At 40.7% G+C, this 21,237-nt stretch overlaps 1 protein-coding gene across 1 annotated transcript in view; it reads right to left on the bottom strand.

Annotated features, from left to right (window-relative positions):
• Window positions 1–21,237, bottom strand: part of LOC308659525 (autism susceptibility gene 2 protein-like) — a gene marked incomplete at its 5' end in the record, with an annotated part of 101,766 nt that overhangs the window by 43,070 nt on the left and 37,459 nt on the right. The window contains one exon of the mRNA XM_081313185.1: window positions 1,075–1,540. Within this exon, the coding sequence (XP_081169311.1) occupies window positions 1,075–1,540 (466 nt within the window). The remainder of the gene's footprint in view (window positions 1–1,074; window positions 1,541–21,237) is intronic.

The raw sequence follows: 21,237 nt of genomic DNA, 5'->3' as shown, positions 1-21,237 counted from the left end.
TGGTTGGACTTCTCTTTTTTGCTAAAAGCTTGGTTCAAGCCTGGTTGGCTTACAAACCATCATGCCTTTGCTTCTACAAAACACCAAGCCATGCACCAGAGGTCTTCAAACTTGGTCCTTTTATGACTTGTGGACTTCAACTCCCAGAATTCCTCAGCCAGGCATGCTGGCTGAGGAATTCTGGGAGTTGAAGTCCACAAGTCATAAAAGGACCAAGTTTGAAGACTGCTGCCATGCACCATGTTTTATAAGCTGTAGTGGCTAGGCTCAGGTAATAAAGTAAGCTGAGGGACTGGGTGGTCACTTGAGCAATTTTGAGAGCATGATATAGCCGTTCTCACAAAATGGCTGCCTTGATGGATATGACCAGTCACTCATTTACCAGAATGCCAAACTGAGACCTTCCCCAGCAGGCATTTAATCTCCTCACCTTATCTGACCTTTTCTAGGCGGAAGGACCATAGTTGCAAAGGAAGCACAAGCCATATTCACCTGCCATTTGATTTCTGAAGAACATCTCTTGGGTTTACGTGAAACCCAGACATTTTATTGGAAATACGCATGGATAAAAGCTGATACTTGTCTCAGCCACATGTCAGCTTCCCCTTTATTTATTTTTAATTTAGACAAAATCTAAAAAGCTAAAATTGAGGAGCGCAAGGACTCGATAGAGGCTGTGGGAGATATTGCTGCACATCTTTGAGTTTCATTAGCAGAAGCAGGATGAAACCAGCCCAATTATTCTGTGATTTATTTTCTTGTCTGATTAACAACCTCTCCCTAACACTTGACACAGCAATAGCCTTGCTGTACTTTCAGTCCTTTAAATTGGCACACAACAGTACTGGAAACTGGCACCTCTTTAGTTTTTTGTCTAGTCTCAGTTTCCAGGGTTGGCCCAGAGTTTTTGTATTATGGAAGAAGATGTTATTTATAATGTTGGCTGTCTTCCAACTCTCCCACAGCACTCACCCAAATAAAGAGCCTGGCCCCTTTTCAAGAAATGTCAACATCTCTACTTTTACAACACAGTTGATGAACTGATGCTTGGAAAACGCCCAGCCTGATCCTCACCTCAAACTGTTGAGGCTTAAGCTGCTGCTGTTATAAGCTGACAGCTGTTGTGCAAGGCTACGGGAGGGAGGACGCAGCTGAGAAGGTGGTATGTTTGGATGGGCCGGCTGCCCAGGAGAGGGAGGTCTCGGTGGATGTTGTATTTGGGAAGGAGGAACTGTGGGAAACTGGGCCTCTTCCAAAGCTGGTTGCTTCTCTGGGCCTTCTGAATAGGAAGAGTGAGCAGGGTGGACAGCAGGTGGCTTTGGAGAATGTGCTTCTGTTGGTGGCTCCAAACGAGGTGGGACCAAAGGCTGAGAAACTTGAGGACAAAGATCCTGAGGAACAACAGGGTCAAGTGATGGCTCTTTCCCACTGTCCTGACTCTTCTCTTGGCTCCGTTCTAATCCTGATATTTTGGGGAGTGCCAAAGACCTGGCCTCTTGATCTTCATTTTCTGTTAGCGTACCAACTCCTAAGTCTGTATCTGGAAACAAAAACATCAAACACAAAAAGAGATGATGGATACAACAGGGAAAACTACACCTACTCTGAAGCTAGACTTTAGCATGTTAAGTTAATGAACTAGAGTCTGACTGGTTTTCTATTAATGTTTTACACCCTGACAGAAAAACTAATCACAAAAAGCTAACCACGGAAGGTTACTTACAGTCCGACTTTTGTAAGAGGAGATGAAGCAACAAAAACAACCATCCCCAACTTGTTTATCAACAATAATTAACAAAATTGCCAAAGCCATAAGCGGTTTTCAAAAATACAGTACAAATATAGCAAGTAATAAAATTAAACATTACATGTGAAGAAATGCAATAAAACTCTTGTTTACAACAAGTGACTTAAAGATGAACGTCAATCGTGAGAGCAGCTTGGGTTGACAGTACAGCATCAAAACAATGAAAGCACTCCTTCTTGCGATTATTTTTTAAGCCTCCAGAGATGACAAATTGAGATGACTCAATCCATTCGGTGCCAATAGAGCTTCAAAAGCTTTTCTAGATTATCTTCACATAAACAACACTCCTGCAACAAATACCACCTAATAAGCTGTGTATGACAGCCAAGCAAAGCTTTTGAAGTAGCTGAGCAGAACCATGTTAAGGAGACTTAGAAATGGGGAATTTTACTCATGCGAGTACATTTTCTGGAGCATGACTATTTGCTCATTTATTTATTCACTCACTCACAAAATCATAGCTCTGGTCAGCTTAAAAGATCAAAACAAAGAATCCAGAAAAACAATCTCAACAAAAAATCAAAGCACCACAAAAGGGGTCCATCATCCATGGTACCCCAAGACTTAGGGAGCAGCCAGCTGTCAAAGTTGAATTGCTAAGATGCTTGCTAACCTATATAGCTGTTCAACTTGGCATACAAACAGGGGGGATTGGGAGTCTGGGAAAGAAACAGGAGTTTCAGGAAGCCGTCCATGGACTGTGAGAACCAAGGACATTCAAAGCAGGTGTCTGACAGAGAAGTGGACCATTCCCATAACAAACAGAAAGAATGTGATTGGCCAACATGAACACATGGTGGGTGGGGATATGAAAAGCTATTGATAACTAATCAGAACTTCATGCAAGAAACTTAAGAGTTGATTTTACTTCTTCAGTGCCGGGATGTGTATTCAATAAAAATTTATCTCTTATGGCACCTCAAGGCCATAGAGTTTCTTTAATGCTATATTCACCAGCCGGAAGATTGACACCAACTCTTAAGAACTCATTTAAACAGGGTCAAGGTGAGAGCCATATGAATTGCATGGTGAATGTTGTCCTGAGGACAGGTGCCATGATACAGAAGAACCGATTGCTGGGTCCCACCAGATGGCACTTTTTAATTTATGGGACCAGGAACATGCCAAGTCAGAATATATGGCTTGGGCAGAAGTAATGGGCAGTCCCTCAAATACCAATAAAGGAGAATATTTGTAGCTCAGGGTTGAAATGAGGGGTCCTTGTTGCTCTCTGAGCTTGCTTGTTTTCTTGCAGACATTTCATTACCCAAATGAGGTAACATCATCACTGATCAGCACTGATGATGTTACCTAGTTTGGCTAATGAAATCTGCAAGAAAACAAACAAGCTCCCAGAGCACCAAGGACCCCTCAGTGCCTCAAATAAGCAGGTTGATTGTCATCAAGGCCTTTATAGATGATAACCAGCACAATGAATTGTGCCTGCTAGTCTACTGATAACCAAAATAGCCCCCACAGCAGAGGTGTTACATGGGTGTACCATGGCACATCCATGTTACTGCATTTGGGATCAGCTATAGCTTCTGAGTGGTCTTCAAGGATAGTCCCAACTACAGTTCATTGCAGTAGTCTAGATATGAATGATCAAAGCATATATAATTGTCTTAAGGGCCTTCCTACTGAGGTATGGTCACCACTGTCATTAATAGGTAAACTTATGCTTCTTCAGTAAGCATTATAAGTCCAAAAAGACCCTCAAATTGTGCACTAGCTCTGAAATAGGAAGTGAGACTCCAATTACAGCTAAATACAGAATCACTCCAGACTCAGGCAGTCCAAACATCCACAGCCACTCAATCTTATCAGGATTCAACTTAAGACCTTTCTTCCCCACACAGTCTCCAGGTATTAGAACAAACTGGAGCTATCTTCAATAGTTAGTCATTGAGAGCACACTGTATACAAAGTCAGCTTTCTCCATGAGACAATATTTTTTTATTATTTTTTTTAAATGGCAACTATTTCAAAATCTGTACCATGACTTCCAATTATTATTGAGTCCACAATTATGGTCATAAGATGTGGTTGTTAAGTCAGGGCATCACATGACTGGACCCAATTTTTAGCAATTTTGCACCAGTTGTTAAGCAAATCCATTTTACCCAAAGGGAAGTTATTTTGCCAGAAACTGGAAGTAAATGCCATAAATCAGCAAAAAAAAAAACCCACTAAAATCATAGTCATGTGAACTCAGGATGCTGCAAACAGCCATCAAAATGATCTGGTTGACAAAGATCCAAAATGTGATCACACGATTTTGTGCGTGTATATGTGTGCGCAAGTGTGCAGTCACTGTGACTTGAAAATCAGATGGTAAGTATCTTTGTGGGGGGAAGAGACTTCACAACTTCAAAAAGTTGCTAAATGAGTAATCATAAGTCAAGGAGTACCTGTAACTAGTAATCTGTAATCCCTTAATGCCGGGTAAAATCAGGGCAACTGAATGGAGCTGAGCTTTTACTGGCTGGATGCCCTTCCTGATGCCTATGTGTGAAGCTCACAGCAGATATTTTCTCTTTGTGCCTTAAGAGAGAAATATCTGTCCCTACCTAGGGTTAAACTCTCTTTACCATTAGGCCACCAGCCATTTTACCTATAACTAGGAATGACTAGACAAAAAAAAAATCTTAAGCGATTTGATGACCCTGGTCTGTTGCTTTGTTGTTTTGGCCATGCACAAGTGCATTATCTACAACTCCTCCAGATCAAGACTTGGAATATCCACTGCAGCTAGCAAGAGATGAGAGATAGTAATGAAAAAGATGAGATCCACCAGATCTCAATTCCTTCTTCTTGCTGAATGCATTAAACCTTAACAAGTGTCTTCCAGTTCAGCTATTGTAACCTGAAAAGTGATGGAGGCTGCCAAGGCTTAAAATTCTTCTCAGTTACTGAAATACACAAAGACAAATTGAGGGAAAGCTCTGGACTTGTTTTAGTCCCATTAGTTTTGTACACACAGAGGTGGAGAGCTGACAGGGCCTTGGCAGACCTCACAGAGCTTCTACTTTATGGCTGTCATTTTGGGTAAACATTCATTAACTCAGCCAACACTCCTGTCTTTTTCCAGACCTCAGAAGATTTGGGAGCCTCACAGCATGGAAAACCTTTGTAAAGAGCTGAGGGAAGCAGGCTTGGAAGCCCAAGTTTACTGCTCCATGACAAATTTATTTTTATTAAAAACATCTGTATTGGCTTGGAGATGTATCTCCACGTAAGGAAAGAAACCCAAGCATTTAAAAACAATAATAGAAAAAATGAAGCAATACTCTCCATAGATAAAATTGCCATGAACCCGTCATTAAAGGAAGGTTGGGTTGTACAGGTAATCCTCGACCTAGGACCACAATGTAGGTCAAAATTTCTGTTGCTAAGTGAGACAGTTATTAATTGAATTTTGCCCCATTTTATGACCTTTCTTACCACAGTTGTTAAGTGAATCACTGAAGTTGTTAAGTTAGTAACATGGTTAAGTCACAAAAGGTGATCACATGACCCTGGGACACTGCAACTGTCATAAATATGAGTCAGTTGCCAAGCACCTGAATTTTGATCACATGACCATGAGGATGCTACAGCGGTCTTTGAGTGTGAAAAAGGTTGTAAGTCACTTTTTCAGTGCTGTCGGAACTTTGAAAGGTCACCAAAGGAACTGTTGTAAGTTGAGGACTACCTGTATTTTGAGTTCATAGGAACGCAGAGTCCTGGAGGAATAACTCCAGTTTCTAAGGTACACAAAATCATCCAACAGCTATATCTGAGGAACTCACAAGTCTGGATGAGAAGTCAAGTGTCCTCTTTTTTTTAGTTACTTCCTCTTAACCACTATTAAAGGTTAATATTTCAGAGGAAATTTCAGAGGAAGTAAACACCCATATCTTCTGTTTAGTTATTTGCAGGGTTTTTTACGCTGGCCAAGTCCAAAGACTCCAGGCAATTTACAAAACGGTCAAAAGATGTGCTGTACATAACTTCAACAAAGAATTTTTAAAAGGCATTCCAAGGTCAAAGAGTCAAATAACAAAAAAAAAAATCATCATCATTTTAACGCCCTTGCGTCAAAACTATTTTCACGGCTCTGCATGAAAATGAGGATGTCCAGCGCACCTCTGAGAGTGTTGCCCAGCAGGGGAAAACTCCAGAGAACTACTGTCTTTAGAGGTGTGTTCTTTTGAACTTTTGTGGGACGTGACCCTAAATATCCCTACTCTGCTTATATATGACTGGACAGATTCCACCTGGAAGAAGCAATCTCCCAAGGAATCTGGAACTAGGTTCTCTATTGTCTTCAAAGGCAGCCCATGTAGACTTGTATTACTATAATTAAAGCAAGTCTTCACCAGAACTTCAACAGTCTGCAAACAGGCCTAACATCTAACTTATGTACCACCTAATCAACTTAGGTGAAGACCACTCATCCATACTTCAAAAGATGTAGTAGATACAAAACATGCCACTTCTTAAAGTATGGATCTGAGAAGACCTCCAATTGCATTTTTTTTTCTTCAGAGTGATGGGCTCCTATCTAGAAGAATGACAAAGGATGTCCAGGACCCAAGAGGTTTGTGGACAAACAGTAACTCCATCTTGCTGGAATTCAGCCTAAATTTGTTTTTGTCCATCTAGACCTTCATAGCCTGCAGAGACATAGTCAGAATTTCCACAGCATCTCCATATCAGCTTGGCAAAGCAATATATAGTTAAATAACATTGGGAAACTGATTATTCCTCTTCCTAAACGAAAGGATGATCTTCCATGAACTTGTCCAGACTTGTTTTTAAACCACTCCAATTGACTAGAATCATTTTTTATTAACAAGGATGCTGGTAGTTAATTCCAGAGTTTTATCTATGTTCTCTGTAAAAAAAATATCATATTCTGTCCATTTTGAATTTCAGTACAGATAGTCCTCAACCTACAACCACAACAGAGCCCAAAATGTATGTTGCTAAGTGAGAAATTTCTTAAGTGAGTTTTAGAACTTTTCCTGCCACATTTGTTAAGCGAATCACTGCAGTTGTTCAGTTAGTAACATGGTTGTTAAGTAAATCTGGTTTCCCCATGGACTTTGCTTGTCAGAAGGTCGCAAAGGGGATCACATGACCCCCCAGGACACTGCAACCAACATAAATATGAACCAGTTGTCAAACATCCGAATGTAACCCACTTGAGCATGGGGATGCTGCCCATTAGTCACTTTTTTCAGTGCCACTGTAACTTCGAACAGTCATTAAATGAACTATTGTAAGTTGTGGACTACCTGTACAGGAGGCTATTCAGTTCAAATATTGTAAAAGAGATAAAAAGGTAATTCTTCCACATCTTATTCTCTCTCTCTCTCTCTCTCTCTCTCTCTCTCTCTCATCAATTCAAGCTTTTAAGTGTTACCTTTTGAAGGAGTGATTTTGCTATAGGTAAGAGGCAAAATGACTGCCTCTGGCAAAGAATGCCCAATAGGACCAGATTTGGTGAGGAATGGCAGATGGTCCTTCCATCTGATGTGACAACTTTGATTTTGGCCAGTGTCCCACAACCATCTGTTGTCTTCTTAGTTCTGTTCCATCACTGGCACAAAGCTTTCAAGCCTCTGCAATTAAATTTAGCCATATATATAAATTTAATAAAATAAATATATATGGAGTTCAACTACCACAATGGAAGTTCAAAACATCTGGAAGACATCATGGCTAATGTCTTTCCCAGCCCTGCTAGTTGAAATCTATGGGCAGAACGACCCTTTTGCCTGCAAAGCCTGGATTTTACTGCTAAGATATTGAGATGTCCTGTTTTACAGCCTCAGGGAACTGTAATTTTGAAAGAAAGATTTATGCCAAGATTGTAAGAAAGCACATCTAGTCAACACTCAAATGCTTGGCTCCTCCAGCATGGGAATTGCAATTATAAACCAAAATCTGCCACACAAAAACAATAATCTATGTGCTTTGCTTGTTGACAGAGCCTCTGTTGCAATGGAAATATTAAACTCCCTCCCATCAATTATGGTAATAAAATAACATGTGGATTTCTTTTTCATCCTTCAACAAAGTTCTGTTCCATGAAAAGTGGGTTCCCCCAGGGTGCAAAGCTTTCCAAGAACATAATACCCCATTTTGCTTCTGTTTTGAATTTGTTCAACAGTCATTTGAGACTGACAGTAAATGGATAGTTGGGTTTAAGCTCCTAACTCTTTGCAACACTCTCCAGAGAAAAAAAAAGGGGGGGGGAGATAAACCATCCTTGTGTTGGACAGATGCATATTTTAAACAGCTGGCTTCCTAATCACAAGAGGGACATTTGTTCATAAGCATACAAACTGTGTAACTGCTGACTTCTAGTGTGATATGGCAATGTGCTAAATTACAATTTTAGCTCACTCCTGAGTTAAGTAGCAATCTTCTTATTATTTTTTTTGATTGCTTTATTACTTGATTGGTAAACAGAAAACATTTCCTGTCTAAATTACTGCCTAGCAGTAGAGGTGCTGCTCGAGTTACAGCAGTTCGTTTAGTGACTGTTCAAAGTTACAATGGCACAGAAAAAAAGTGACAACCTCTGAAGCATCCCCATGATCATGTGGTCAAAATTCAGACCGTTGCTGTGTCCCAAGGTCATGTGATCCCCTTTTGCGACCTTCTGACAAGCAAAGTCAATGGGAAAGCCAGATTCACTTAACAACCCTGTTACTAACTTATCATCTGCAGTGATTCGCTTAACAAGGGTGGCAAGAAACCTCATAAAACGGGAGCAAAACTCATTTAACAAATGTCTCGCTTAACAACAGAAGGTTTGGGTTCAATTGTGGTTGTAAGTCGAGGACAGCCTGTGTTTCTGACTTCATTGATCTATTTACCGTGGTTCAAACTTAATAAGACAAGAGAAAACAAAGATCTCCTTATTTCTTGAGGCAGAACAGCGTACTGAGCTGGCATCAGACTAGATGATCACTTCAGTTGACAGCTTTAATGCAGATCCAGAAAAAAAACAAAAAACCCAAAATGAGATGCTTAAATACTTTTCCATGTTACACATATCGTTACAGTGTCTGAATTTAAGACAGTTAAAAACCTTCCTGACAACTGGAAACAGAAAACCAATTATTTAAATCCGAGATCTGATGGTTTCGATTAGAAGTGGGAGAACTGAAATGTTTAGGGGGATGAATCACATGAAACAAGGAAAATAAAGCTGGGAAACACTGGTAAACAATTTAAAACAGATGTGCCAGATATTCTGAAAGTAAACCTATCTCTTCAGGATGAGGGGACCTACCTTGAGGGTCTTTATCACAGGAATGCTTTTTGCTAAACATTGTTGAGCGGTTGTTTTTTTAGGGGGTGGGAGGAAGAGATTGTATAAATGTGGTTTTATCACTGCAGTTGGGGTATAAACTTGTAACTGCTCACCCAGTTCATTGGTTGTGAGATAACTGAGGTCTATAGTATGGGATCATGCTCTGCTTTTCAAACAATACCCAATGCAAAATAAGTAAAAAAAAAAAATAATTTTCCTCAGGTCAAACAGCTCTCAGAGTTTCATGAACCCATCCATATTTCACTGGGGGTTCTTGGCAATAATATAAAAGCTATTTGTCACTGCTTCATTCAGAGACTTTTTATATTTCCTAACCCGGACTACAGCTCTGGGATTTTGTGGTAACCTCCTATCTATGAATTTGCCAGATCTAATCTTGCTTAGCTTTTCAAAGTTTTATTTATTTAGATTTGTTCATTTATATAAAATCGGAGGCTGCTCAATTCCAAACAGCTTGGGGGGGGGGAGAAGGAACTTATGTTTTAAAAGCAAGAAGCACTTTAAGAAAGAAATCATTTATGATGACAAAAGCAACCCCCAAGGATTAAACAGACCCTTTTCTCCCAAAACCTGGAAGAACACACAGGTATTCAATGACTTGAGAACCCCATCAGGACAGGTGATCAGATAAGTGCTGCCTTTACTGTGCAATACAGGATAATATAGCATATAGTGTCTGTCAGAATGGAGCCAGCAGTAGTGTTAGCCTTGTGGGGTAGCCCAGATAAAAAGCACAACCAGAAATACCATCTCTAAATTTAATGTAAGATTACAGTTACAGAATCTTGAAGGTCTGAAAGTCCATCTCTCTCCCCTCACCTTTACAATCCAAGAAACTAGGGACTCTCCCTTCTGAGATGTTTGCCATACCCCAATTCCATGTGCTGCAGGAATTGGGTATGTCCGGTCTAGTGAAAAGAAGGACTAGGGGTGACACGACAGCGGTGTTCCTATATCTAAGGGGCTGCCACAAAGAACAGGGAGTCAGCCTATTCTCCAAAGCACCTGAAGGAAGTACAAGAAACAATCAATGGAAACTAATCAAGGAGAAAAGCAACCTAGAAGTATCCCAAAGATGCTTTTTTCACGAGACAACTGGACTTTCTTGTTTTTCTTTGAAGACATTTTGCTTCTCATCCAAGAAGCTTCTTCAACTCTGACAGGATGGTGGGGAATGGAATGGTACATGCAGTACAATGCAGTGAGCCATGTGCATATCTGTACATTGGGGAAACGAAACAACAACTTCATAAACACATGGCACAACATAGGAGAACAAACTCATCAAGTCAAGAGTCAACAGTTCATCTGCCTTTAAAAGACAAAGGTCACTCTTTCAAAGACAGCAAAGTTGACATTTTAGACAGAGAGGACTACTGGTTTGAAAGAAGGGTCAAAGAGGTGATCAACATCTATGTCAAAACTGAACAGCCCTCCCTCAACAGAGGGGGAGGGATCCGACATCATTTATCTCCAGTCTACAACACAGTCCTTTCAACAGTTCCAAGAAAGCTCCACACCCATTTGCACTACTCAGGTGATGCTGGAGACACAGATAAGCCTCCAGGTAGCTTTAACAACTCGCTAAAAGAAGGCAAATGAACACCTGTCTGCAGGAGTATAAATCTTTCCATTCTCCACCATTCAGTCAGAGCTGAAGAAGCTTCTTGGACGGGAAGTGAAACGTCTTCAAAGAAAAATAAGAATGTCCAGTTGGCTTCGTGAAAAAGCATCTTTGGGATAACTATGACCTGGATGACTGAGAATCTCCATAGACAACCTAGAAGTAAGGAAAAATTTCCTGACTGTTAGGATAATTAACCAGTGGAACAACTTGCCTCCAAAAAATGTAGGTACTACCAATGCTGGAGGCTTTTAAGAAGAGACAGGTATACTGTATTAGCAATAATGTTTAGCCAATGTGACAAATTTAAGAGTGTTACATTAAATTTAATCAACAGTGTTGTATATTCAGTCATCTTGAGCAAATCTTTTCATAAATCTACATTATTTGTCTTAGTGCCATACCACCTTTGGCAAATGCAATTTCTATTGTCATCTTATGGCGGTGCAATGGCTCAGTAGTTAAGACACCAGGCTTGTGGGCTAGAAAGCTGCCAGCCCAGGTTTGAGACCCAAACACCACATGGTGGGGTGAGCTCCTGTCCTCGCCCCAGCTTCTGCCAACCTAGCAGTTCGAAAGCACACAAGTGTGACTAGATAAATAGGTACCGTTTTCATGGGAAGATAACAATGCTCTGTGATGTTGTGCTGGCCACACGTCTGCGGAAATGTCTTCGGACAACACTGCCTCAATGGCTTGAAACAGAGATAAGCATCACCCCCCATAGTCAGCAATGACTAGCGGAATAAAATCCACAGGGACTCCATTACTATCATCTTAACCCATGTTCATACACAGATCAGTGGCACATGCATACATATTTGAAAAAGGGAGCTACTTTGGTGTTGTGGCCTAGAAACTAGGAGACTTGAGAGTTGTAATCCCACTTTAGGCATGAAATCCGGCTGAGTGACTTTGGGCTAATCACCAGGAGACCATGAGTTCTAGTCCTGCCTTAGGCTTAAAAGCAGGTTGGGTGACATTTGCATCAGTCACTCTCTCTCAGTCCAGCTTACCCCACAGAGATGTTGTGAGGAGAAAAAGGAGAAGGAAGGAATATCATGAATGTTCTCACCTTGAGCTGTTTATAAAAATAATAATTGTGGGATAAAAAAATCCAAATTTTTTTAAAAAGCAAGCTTTGGGGGAAGTAACATAAGCCCCTGCATTACAGAGAATGATTGGCAGTAGATTCCCAGGATTTGACTCAATCTTTTTTTCAGCCCTAGTTGGAAATATTAGGAATTGAATCTTAGAACATAGAACATAGACTAACAGAGTTGGAAGGGACCTTGGAGGTCTTCTAGTCCAACCCCCTGCTTGAGTAGGAGACTTTATACAGTTTCAGAAAAATGGTTGCCCAGTCTCTCTTTGAAAACCTCTAGTGAACCCACAATTTCTGAAGGCAAGCCATTCCATTGGTTGATTGCTGTCACCTTTAGGAAATCTCTCCTTAGTTCTAGGTTGCTTCTCTCCTTGGTTAGTGTTCATCCATTGTTTCTTGTCTTCCCTTTTGGTGCTTTGGAGAATAGGTTGAGCCACCCCTCTTCTTTGTGGAAGCCCCTCAAATATTAGAACACTGCTATCACGTCATCCCTAGTCCTTTTTTTTCATTCTTAAGCTCCTGAAAACAAAACAAGGGCTCAACGATAGTATTTGCTTAAAGAAAGCATTCAATAATAGAATGCTGATCCCTCCTTCCAGATCAACAATTGGGTGATTAACCTGGTGACTTTTTCCTAGATCCCACACCCTTCAAAAAATAAGTTCTGCATTGTCATGATCAATATAAGACTCTCATTGAACTTTGGATAGAAAGTGGTTAACTCTTACAACCAAGGATCACACAGAATTTCTTTCTTTTTAATGCAGCTAAAGATAAACATTTATTGGTCATTGGAAGGCTAAATCAGTGCATTTGATGCGTTGACAGCAAATCAAACAAAATAATCAATGCTTTCCAATTCATTCTATTGACTCTCTTCCCTTGCAGCCCAACGCACAAAGCTTGACATGGTTGTTTAGATAGTATCAAATTGATCAAGTTTTGAGAATGTAGGCAATTTATTCAGGATTACCTGATTAGCGTTTTTAATGCTCTTGGGCTTTCAAAAAGTCAAGGGCAATGAAAGCAGACTGAATGAAGTATGACTGTGCTTTGTCTAGACCAAAAATGTTATTTGATATAGTGAAACACCTCTGCTACTACAGTATAAGAACTAGACATGTTAAAGTCCTTGTTCCAGGGCTTGGCCATTCTCAAATCTAGTGCACACTATTTACCCTTAACTTTAAACCACCTATGCCTTTATCCCATCCCCTTGTGTTGAGTAATGCAACTAGCTTTACACCTTCTGTTAAGCAATGGATATACGCAGGGCTTTTTTTCTCATAGAATGCTCAGAACGGAGTTCCGGCACCTTTTTTGGATGGAACCTAATAGGGTAGGCAAGGCAGGTTGTATAACATGTGTGAGTTCCGGCACCTTTTTCTTTTACAAAAAAAGCACTGGATATATGTAATATGACTTAATCCAGCATCTAGGGCATAATGGTTCAGGGTTAAATATACTGAGCTGGGGAGCTAACAATCCAGTTTGAGACCCACGTTCCATGCAACAGGGGGAGGTCCCATTCCTGCCCCAGCTCCTGCCTACCTAGAAGTTCAAAAGCATGCAAATGTGAGTAGATAAATATTCACCACTTTGACGGGAACATCACAGCGTTCCTGTCGCCTTCGGCATATAGTCATGCTGGGCACATGTTTATGGAAATTGTACAACACTGGCTCCCTTAGCTAAGAAACGGAAATGAGCACCGTCGGATATGTCTGACAAGCAGGGCTTTTTTTGTCATAGGATGCTCAGAACGGAGTTCCGGCACCTTTTTTAGATGGAACCTTGTAGGGTAGGCAAGGCGGGCTGTATGACATGTGTGAGTTCCAGCACCTTTTTCTTATACAAAAAAAGCACTGCTGACAAGGAAACCTTTACATTTAATCCAGCATTTCTAGCTAGCCTGGTGGACTGAAGAATGCTATGGCATGTCGTTTAAAACTCCATCTACTACCACTACCCTTTTTTTGTGTGTGTGTGAAGGAAACATGGCTCCCCATGTATTCTTCTGCAGAAAGAAAAAGCCACCTGGATCTTCCCTGATCAGAGATTGCACTGGATGGCCTTATGACTTTTGTTTCAATCCCATCGTTCTTTCTAAAAGGTTCTGGATGCTGAGAAGACAGGGTCTCCTCTGTGATCTAGAAGGCAGATGACGTTTATGGAACAATACATAGAGAGGAATAACTTGGTGACCTGCAGATGTTGGCCAACAATTCCACTGAGTCTGGAATCTAAAACCGTCATTCATAATTCGTCAGTCTTTTCCCATCAGTTTCCCAACTTTCTTCTTATCACATAAACACCCCTTAAGAGTGAAAAGTTGGGGAAAAGTTCTTCGAAAGAACTTCGAGGCATAGTTTTCCTTAAAGAATCTTTCACTGAGGATACAAAGTATCGGCACTACATGGTTGAACCCAAAAACTAAATTCCCTTCCACTGGATACAAAGTAACAAAGTACAATTCCCACCCCCCAATAAACAGTCATAAAACACATTCCCCAATTAGCTTAAAGCAGGGGCTTTCTCCCCAGCCCACCAAAACGTTATCGGCTCTGGATTTAGTTTGTCCTTGGGATCCCACGGCAGAGTTATTATTATGGCTAACTGAGCTCACGTCCCAATCCCCCCTCCCTGCACCAACTAATTCTAAAAGCAAGAAAAAGAGTATAGAGAAAATGGCTGCATTTTCATCTGTTGTCAAAGGAAGAACATCCAATGTTAGCAGCGTTGACGGTAGGAGCAACAGAAGCAGCAGTTTAAGATTGTTAAACTCTCAAAGCTGCATTCGTGACTCTGAAATGGTGGAGGACAGGGTGGATTTGATTTAAAATCAAGATGATTTAAATCACTAGTAAAAAGGCTTGATTTAAATCAACTTGATTTATATCAACTTGATTTAAATCATAATTCTTAAAGAGCAACTGCCATCTCTGTCCCGCAGTGGCTCCTCCTCTGACCCGCTGTTGACTCACTGACAGTCCCATTCACTTTAATGGGATGGCTGGTGATGCAGCAGTGACACAACAAGGTGAGGGACGTGGCTGGCAACAGCTGAGTGGATGCCCACTAACAGGCACTGCCATGATGGATCTGAAATGACAGGTGTTCTTTAAATGTAAGGAATCATTCTTCTTGGTAGTTAGAATTTTTAATATTATTTGCAAACAAAATGAAGGTTTCCTATTTAGAATAATAAACTGCCAGGTTAGTAAAACAGCGATATTAGAACCGATTTTAGGTTAATAGGTTAATCGCACATAGTTGGAGAACTACTCAAATTCTTTTGTTTAATTAAAACACTTAGAGCCTGGTACAGATGCATTTCTCTTCAAACAATAATACAGTCTGTAGTGTACATAGATTTGCAATACAATGGGATAAAGGAATATTCCTGAACTTTGTTTTATGATTTACCTCATGGTTACTGTGAAATTGTGTGAATGCATCAATGCAGTGCATGTTATCTCAGCTTGCAGAGCTTGGATTCACTGAGTTTACCAAAAATGTAAATATTGCAGAATATACAGCCTTACGCTACATAACTAACTCATGCTGAATAAACTAAATTATTATTGTATCTTAAATGGAAAATTATATTTAGATAATTATTTAGAAAATTATATTTAGGGACGCGGTGGCTCAGTGGGTTAGGACGCTGAACTTGTCGATCGGAAGGTCGGCAGTTTGGCGGGTCGAATCCCGAGTGCCGCGTAGCAGAGTGAGCGCCTGTTACTCGTCCCAGCTTCTGCCCACCTAGCAGTTCGAAAGCATGTAAAAATGCAAGTAGAAAAATAGGGACCACTACGGTGGGAAGGTAACAGCGTTCCGTGCGCCTTTGGCGTCTAGTCATGCCGGCCACATGACCACGGAGACGTCCTCGGACAAGCGCTGGCTCTTCGGCTTTGAAACGGAGATGAGCACCGGCCCCTAGAGTCGGAAACGACTAGCACGCATGTGCGGGGGAACCTTTACCTTTACCTATATTTTTATTCCAAAAGCACTTTATTAAAATAAATTTGATAAAAATAAAAAAAATCCGATTTAAATTAAAAAATTCAGATTTTTTAATTATTTTTTTAAAAAAATCATCAACTATTATCCATCCTGGGGGAGGATGATTAAAACTGATTGGCTATTTCCTCCCTCCCCACTTGAAACTTTCCAAGTTTGACTTTGGAAACTTCCTGAGGAATATATCCTGGGAGAAGTCCAAAGACAGAATGGGACTTTAGAACCTCAGTCTTCCACCAAACCCTATTCTTTTGCAGATCTCTGAGCAAGTGAGGGAATAACAGAATAACAGAGTTGGAAGGGACTCTGGAGGTCTTTTAGTCCAACCTTCTGCTCAGGCAGAAAACCCTACACCATTTGAGGCAAATGGTGGTCCAAACTCTTCTTAAAGAGTTTGGAGCACCCACAACTTCTGGAGGCAAGTCGTTCCGTTGATTAATTGTTCTGGCAGGACATTTCTTCTTAGTTCTAGGTTGGCTCTCCCCTTGAGATTGACCTAGGGAGATTAGGGGATTAGGGAGATTAACCTAGTCATTGGTTGTGCTAGTAGAGTTCATTAGAGATATATTCCTATATGTCTTCAATGTATGGGGTTATCAAATCCTGTATTAGATATATTCAAGAATTAAGGGAGCAACAGGAAGTAGGGGAGAACAACAGGTCATATATGTCTGAAATGGTATAGGGTTTCCTGCCTGAGCAGGGGGGTGGACTAAATGACCTCCAAGGTCCCTTCCAAGATGATGATGATGATGATGATGATGATGATGATGATGATGATGATTATATTATTATTGTTATTATTGTTATTGTTATTGTTGCTATTATTATTATTATTATTATTATTATTATTATTATTATTATTATTATTATTATTATTATATCTAAGCAGTTCACAGTACCCTGTTATGGTACAACAGTAATTAAATACAATTATATTTAGAATAATATTTGCTAATCCTTTGAATTCAAAAAAGACACTCTTGTTGCCCAGTTGCGCAGTTCAACTGTGGACTGTGGTGATGCTTCCCAGTTTGGAAGTGCAGTGAGGGAACAAGAAATCCATTATTGTAATAACTGTGGGTGTTAATAATTATTAATTGATTGAAAATTAATTGAAAATAAATGAAAATGGCAAAATTTCATGAGATCACCAAACCATGCAAGATTTCAATCTTCTTGCATGAAATCTCATAGGTTTTGCATTGGGAGGATTCCAAAACAGGCCTATGCAGGTAGTTCTCGACTTATGGCCACCACGAGCTCAACATTTCTGTTGCTAAGTAAGATATTGGTTAAGTGAGTTTTGCCCAATTTTATGACCTTTCTTGCTACGGTTGTTAAGTGAATCATTGCAGTTGTTAAGTAAATAACACGATTGTTAAGTGAATCTGGTTTCCCCATCAACTTTGCTTGTCAGAAGGTCACCAAGTGGGATCACATGACCCTAGGACACTGCAACCGTCATAAATATGAGTCAGCTGCCAAGTCGGCTGAATTTGGGTCACATGACCATGGGGATGCTGCAACAGTCCTAAATAAGAAAAACAGTCATGTCACTTTTTCAGTGTTGTGGTAGTTTCAAATGGTCACTAAATGAGCTGTTGTAAGTCAAGGACTAGCTGTTCTACATTAGCTAAGTACCTAGCCACTTTCACTAGAGACAGAAGGCATCTCTTTGTCTTCTTTTCCCACCGCATGGTCCTAATGAAAAGGAGACTTTCCCCAAATCACAACTTAACAGAGGTCGGAGGGTGATAGCAAATCTCCAATTCTGCCTTTGGCTCTCCATCTGCTTCTAGTTATTTTTTCCCCCTCAACATTTCATCCACAGAGATTCCCACAAGCTTCAACAGCTTATTCATATTTCTGGTTTTCAGAAAGCCTAGATATGTTTTGTGTAAAACATGTTTCTATTTTATTTTATTTTATTTGTGGGGTGGGGGCGGTGCTTTGCTCTCCATGCTTGTTTCAATTTAGTTTCTGAATGTTTCATGACCAGACTAGGTAAACATCTTCAGCAGGATTTTCCTGAACTGTTTTCCTTAGCTTATAAATTTCTTGTGTGCCAGTGTGGTCAGTTGGTCGTGCGATTGGTTGTCCGTTCGGAGCTATCTTTAAATTCTGAGCAGCTGATTGGTTCTCTTGTGGATTGGCAGTTCGAGTGGTCTGCTTTCTTACATATTCCTGTTTCTTACATAGTCTTACAAAACATGTTTCTCCTCAGGTTTATTAGGATAACAGGCAGAAAACTCTTAGCCTCATGGGAAAGATGGAGGACAATAAGAGCAAGGCCCCTTAGAAAGGAATGATACAAGCATGCTGTGCTGGATGAGACCCCTGGCCCTACTATTTATTTATTTTTTAAATTCCATTTTTATCCCACCCTTCTCCGAAGACTCAAGGGCGGCTTACAAGCTTAGCAGTAGCCTTCATTCTATGTATATGCCTGCTTATTAGGGCTTTCACACACACCCCAAGCGGCATTATTACAAAGTCAGCTTAATTGCCCCCAACAATCTGGGTCCTCATTTTACCTACCTCGGAAGGATGGAAGGCTGAGTCAACCTTGAGCCTGGTGGGACTCGAACCTGCACTAATTGCAGGCAGCTGGTGTTACTTAAGGAGGCATTAGCCCACTGCTCCACCAAGGCTCTATTCAGTGGCCTGTTCACAGGGGCCAACTAACTGCATAAGGAAGCCCATTCGTCTCCCAGCAGGTGGTCTATAGAAGCAGTCCCATTACCATCAAGACTAAGCCTTACTTGGTCCAGCCCCATTTTGAAGCCTGCCAAGTTGGTAGCCAGCGCCACGCCAAATTCCAAAGTTTAACTACTCATTGTGTAAAAGTTTAATTAAACATGGACAGAAGATGCTGGGGTTCGTGGTTTTCCCCCACTTCCAATTACAACACAAACAGAACTTGGAAGAGGGAATGAAGGGCTCCATTTGAGAGACTTCATTCGCCTTTTTAGTCTGGAAAATGTAGACAGGAAGAAAGCTTTGTAATGAAGGAAAAAAAGAGCAACAGAAAACTGTTGCCTTCCATAATAATTTAGTTGTGCATTGCCCCGAGTCAAAAATTTGAGAAAGAAAGAAAGAAAGAAAGAAAGAAAGAAAGAAAGGAAGGAAGGAAGGAAGGAAGGAAGGAAGGAAGGAAGGAAGGAAGGAAGGAAGGAAGGAAGGAAGGAAGGAAGGAAGGAAGGAAGGAAGGAAGGAAGGAAGGAAGACATTTAGAAGAAACTCTCTAGTATCTCAAAAATGAGGATGAAAACAAGCATCTTTTACAGAAAGAGAAAAAAAATCAGAGGTATTGTATCATATTGCAAGGCAGATTATGGAACAGAACTCCCAACACATTGCCAGAAGAGAAATTATTATGGCCTTGTTCACATACCTCAGTTTAAGATATAGACACACGAGGTGGAGGGGAGGAATAAATTTGATAAATAAATAAAATAGTGGAAAGAAGGGACAGTGTTTGGGATTGCATGGTTTGTTCAATCACGCTAATCCAGATATGGGCAATTTTTTCTTATGATTACTATTTTTAACCTTTGAGGATGGTGCGAATATGTCTACTTATGCGGAGACATTACTGGGAGGGTGGGGTTGCTGCAAAATTTATCAGACCATTTTTCTTTCTTTTCACCTTTGGAGACAGTTTGCAGCCTCAAGATAGATATGTTCATTCTTGGGGATATAATTAAGCCTTACTTATCACAACTCTTTTCAAGCTTTAAATAACCCAAAGGAGCAAAGAAATCACACCAGAAAAATCAGCAATTTTCCAACAATATTTTTCACTATAATCAACAGACAGCCATAAAATGAGGACCAGAAACTACAGGTTACCCAGCCTTACATTAAGCCACATATCATGATTTACACTGGATGTCTTCAAGGGGATAGCAATAGTCATGTGCTTTGTTGTTCAGTCACTAAGTCAGTGGTCCCCAACCTTTGCAGCTTGGCAGTCCAGCTGGGGTGGGAGGAGAGGGAACCAGGCTGTGTGAGCAGCAGGTCAGCGCACACACGCATGCACATGCAGCTCATCTCAACCCTAGGAAGGAGAAAATAGCAAACCTCTTTGAAATTTCACCAAGAAAACCTACAGGGACTTGTCCAGGCAGTCACTAAGAGTCAGTGCTGACTCAAAGGCACTATGTATGTTGGCATGTATGTATGTATATATGTATGTACTACTACTACTACTACTACTACTACTACTACTACTACTAATAATAATAATAATAATAATAATAATAATAAGTAGTAGTAGTAGTAGTAGTAGCAGTAGCAGTAGTAGTTGGAAGGGACCTTGGAGGTCATGTAGTCCAACCCCCTGTGCAGGCAGGAAACCCTATACCATTTCAGACAAATGGCTGTCCAATCCCTTCTTAAAAACTTCCAGTGTTGGAGCATTCACCACTTCTGGAGGCAGGTTGTTCCACTGGTTAGTTGTTCTAACCGTCAGGAAGTTTCTCCTTAATTCTAGGTTGCTTCTCTCCTTGATTAGTTTCCATCCATTGCTTCTTGTCCTGCCCTCAGGTGCTTTGGAGAATAGCTTGACTCCCTCTTCTTTGTGGCAGCCCCTGAGATATAGGAACACTGCTATTATGTCACCCGTCGTCCTTCTCTTCATTAAACTACACATAACCCAATTCCAGCAACCGTTCCTTGTATGTTTTAGCCTCCAGTCCCCCAATCAACTTTGTTGCTCTTCTCTGTAGCCTTCGACTCAGTCTTAGCCAGGGGTGTCAAACTGCCGGCCCACGGGCCAGATGCGTCATCCCAAAACCATGCCCACCCCATTGCCGGCAACGGAGAAAAAGCTCTGATAAGTTGTGTGACGTCATATGACATCACAAGTTTTACATGTCTGGTCTTGGTGACTGCCTGCAGAAGTCCGTGAAGTTTTCCCGACGAGATACATGATCAGCCTTGGAGTTCCATGGTCACATGAACTATGTATCTTTTGGAGAGGTGTTTGTGGAAAACACATGGAATGAATGAAAGTATGAAACACTATATAAATAGCTGTATGTGACATAATTGAAGGAACAGAGTGAGTGGTGTGGCCCAAGAGTTCAACCTTGATTCTTGGTGACTGCCTGGAAAATACCTGCAGGTTTTCTGATGAAATAGATAGATATGAAAAAAGGGAGACAGAGACAGAGAGATGGCTTTTTTTCACAGCACCCATTTAACTGGTGACTGAATAAATCTATTTTCTAAGAACAGGCAACCCACTGCATTATAAACTAACATAAATTGCCTGGGCTGCAGGAATGCAAAACAAACCTAAGACAATCAAGCATGGCACACTGACCAAAAGAAGCCAC

Source organism: Vipera berus, assembly GCF_964194415.1.
Source record: "Vipera berus genome assembly, chromosome: 1".
In the NCBI taxonomy this organism is placed as follows: Eukaryota; Metazoa; Chordata; class Lepidosauria; order Squamata; family Viperidae; genus Vipera; species Vipera berus.
The sequence above is the reverse complement of the archived record's forward strand: the minus strand, read 5'-3'. Positions and strand labels throughout refer to the sequence as shown.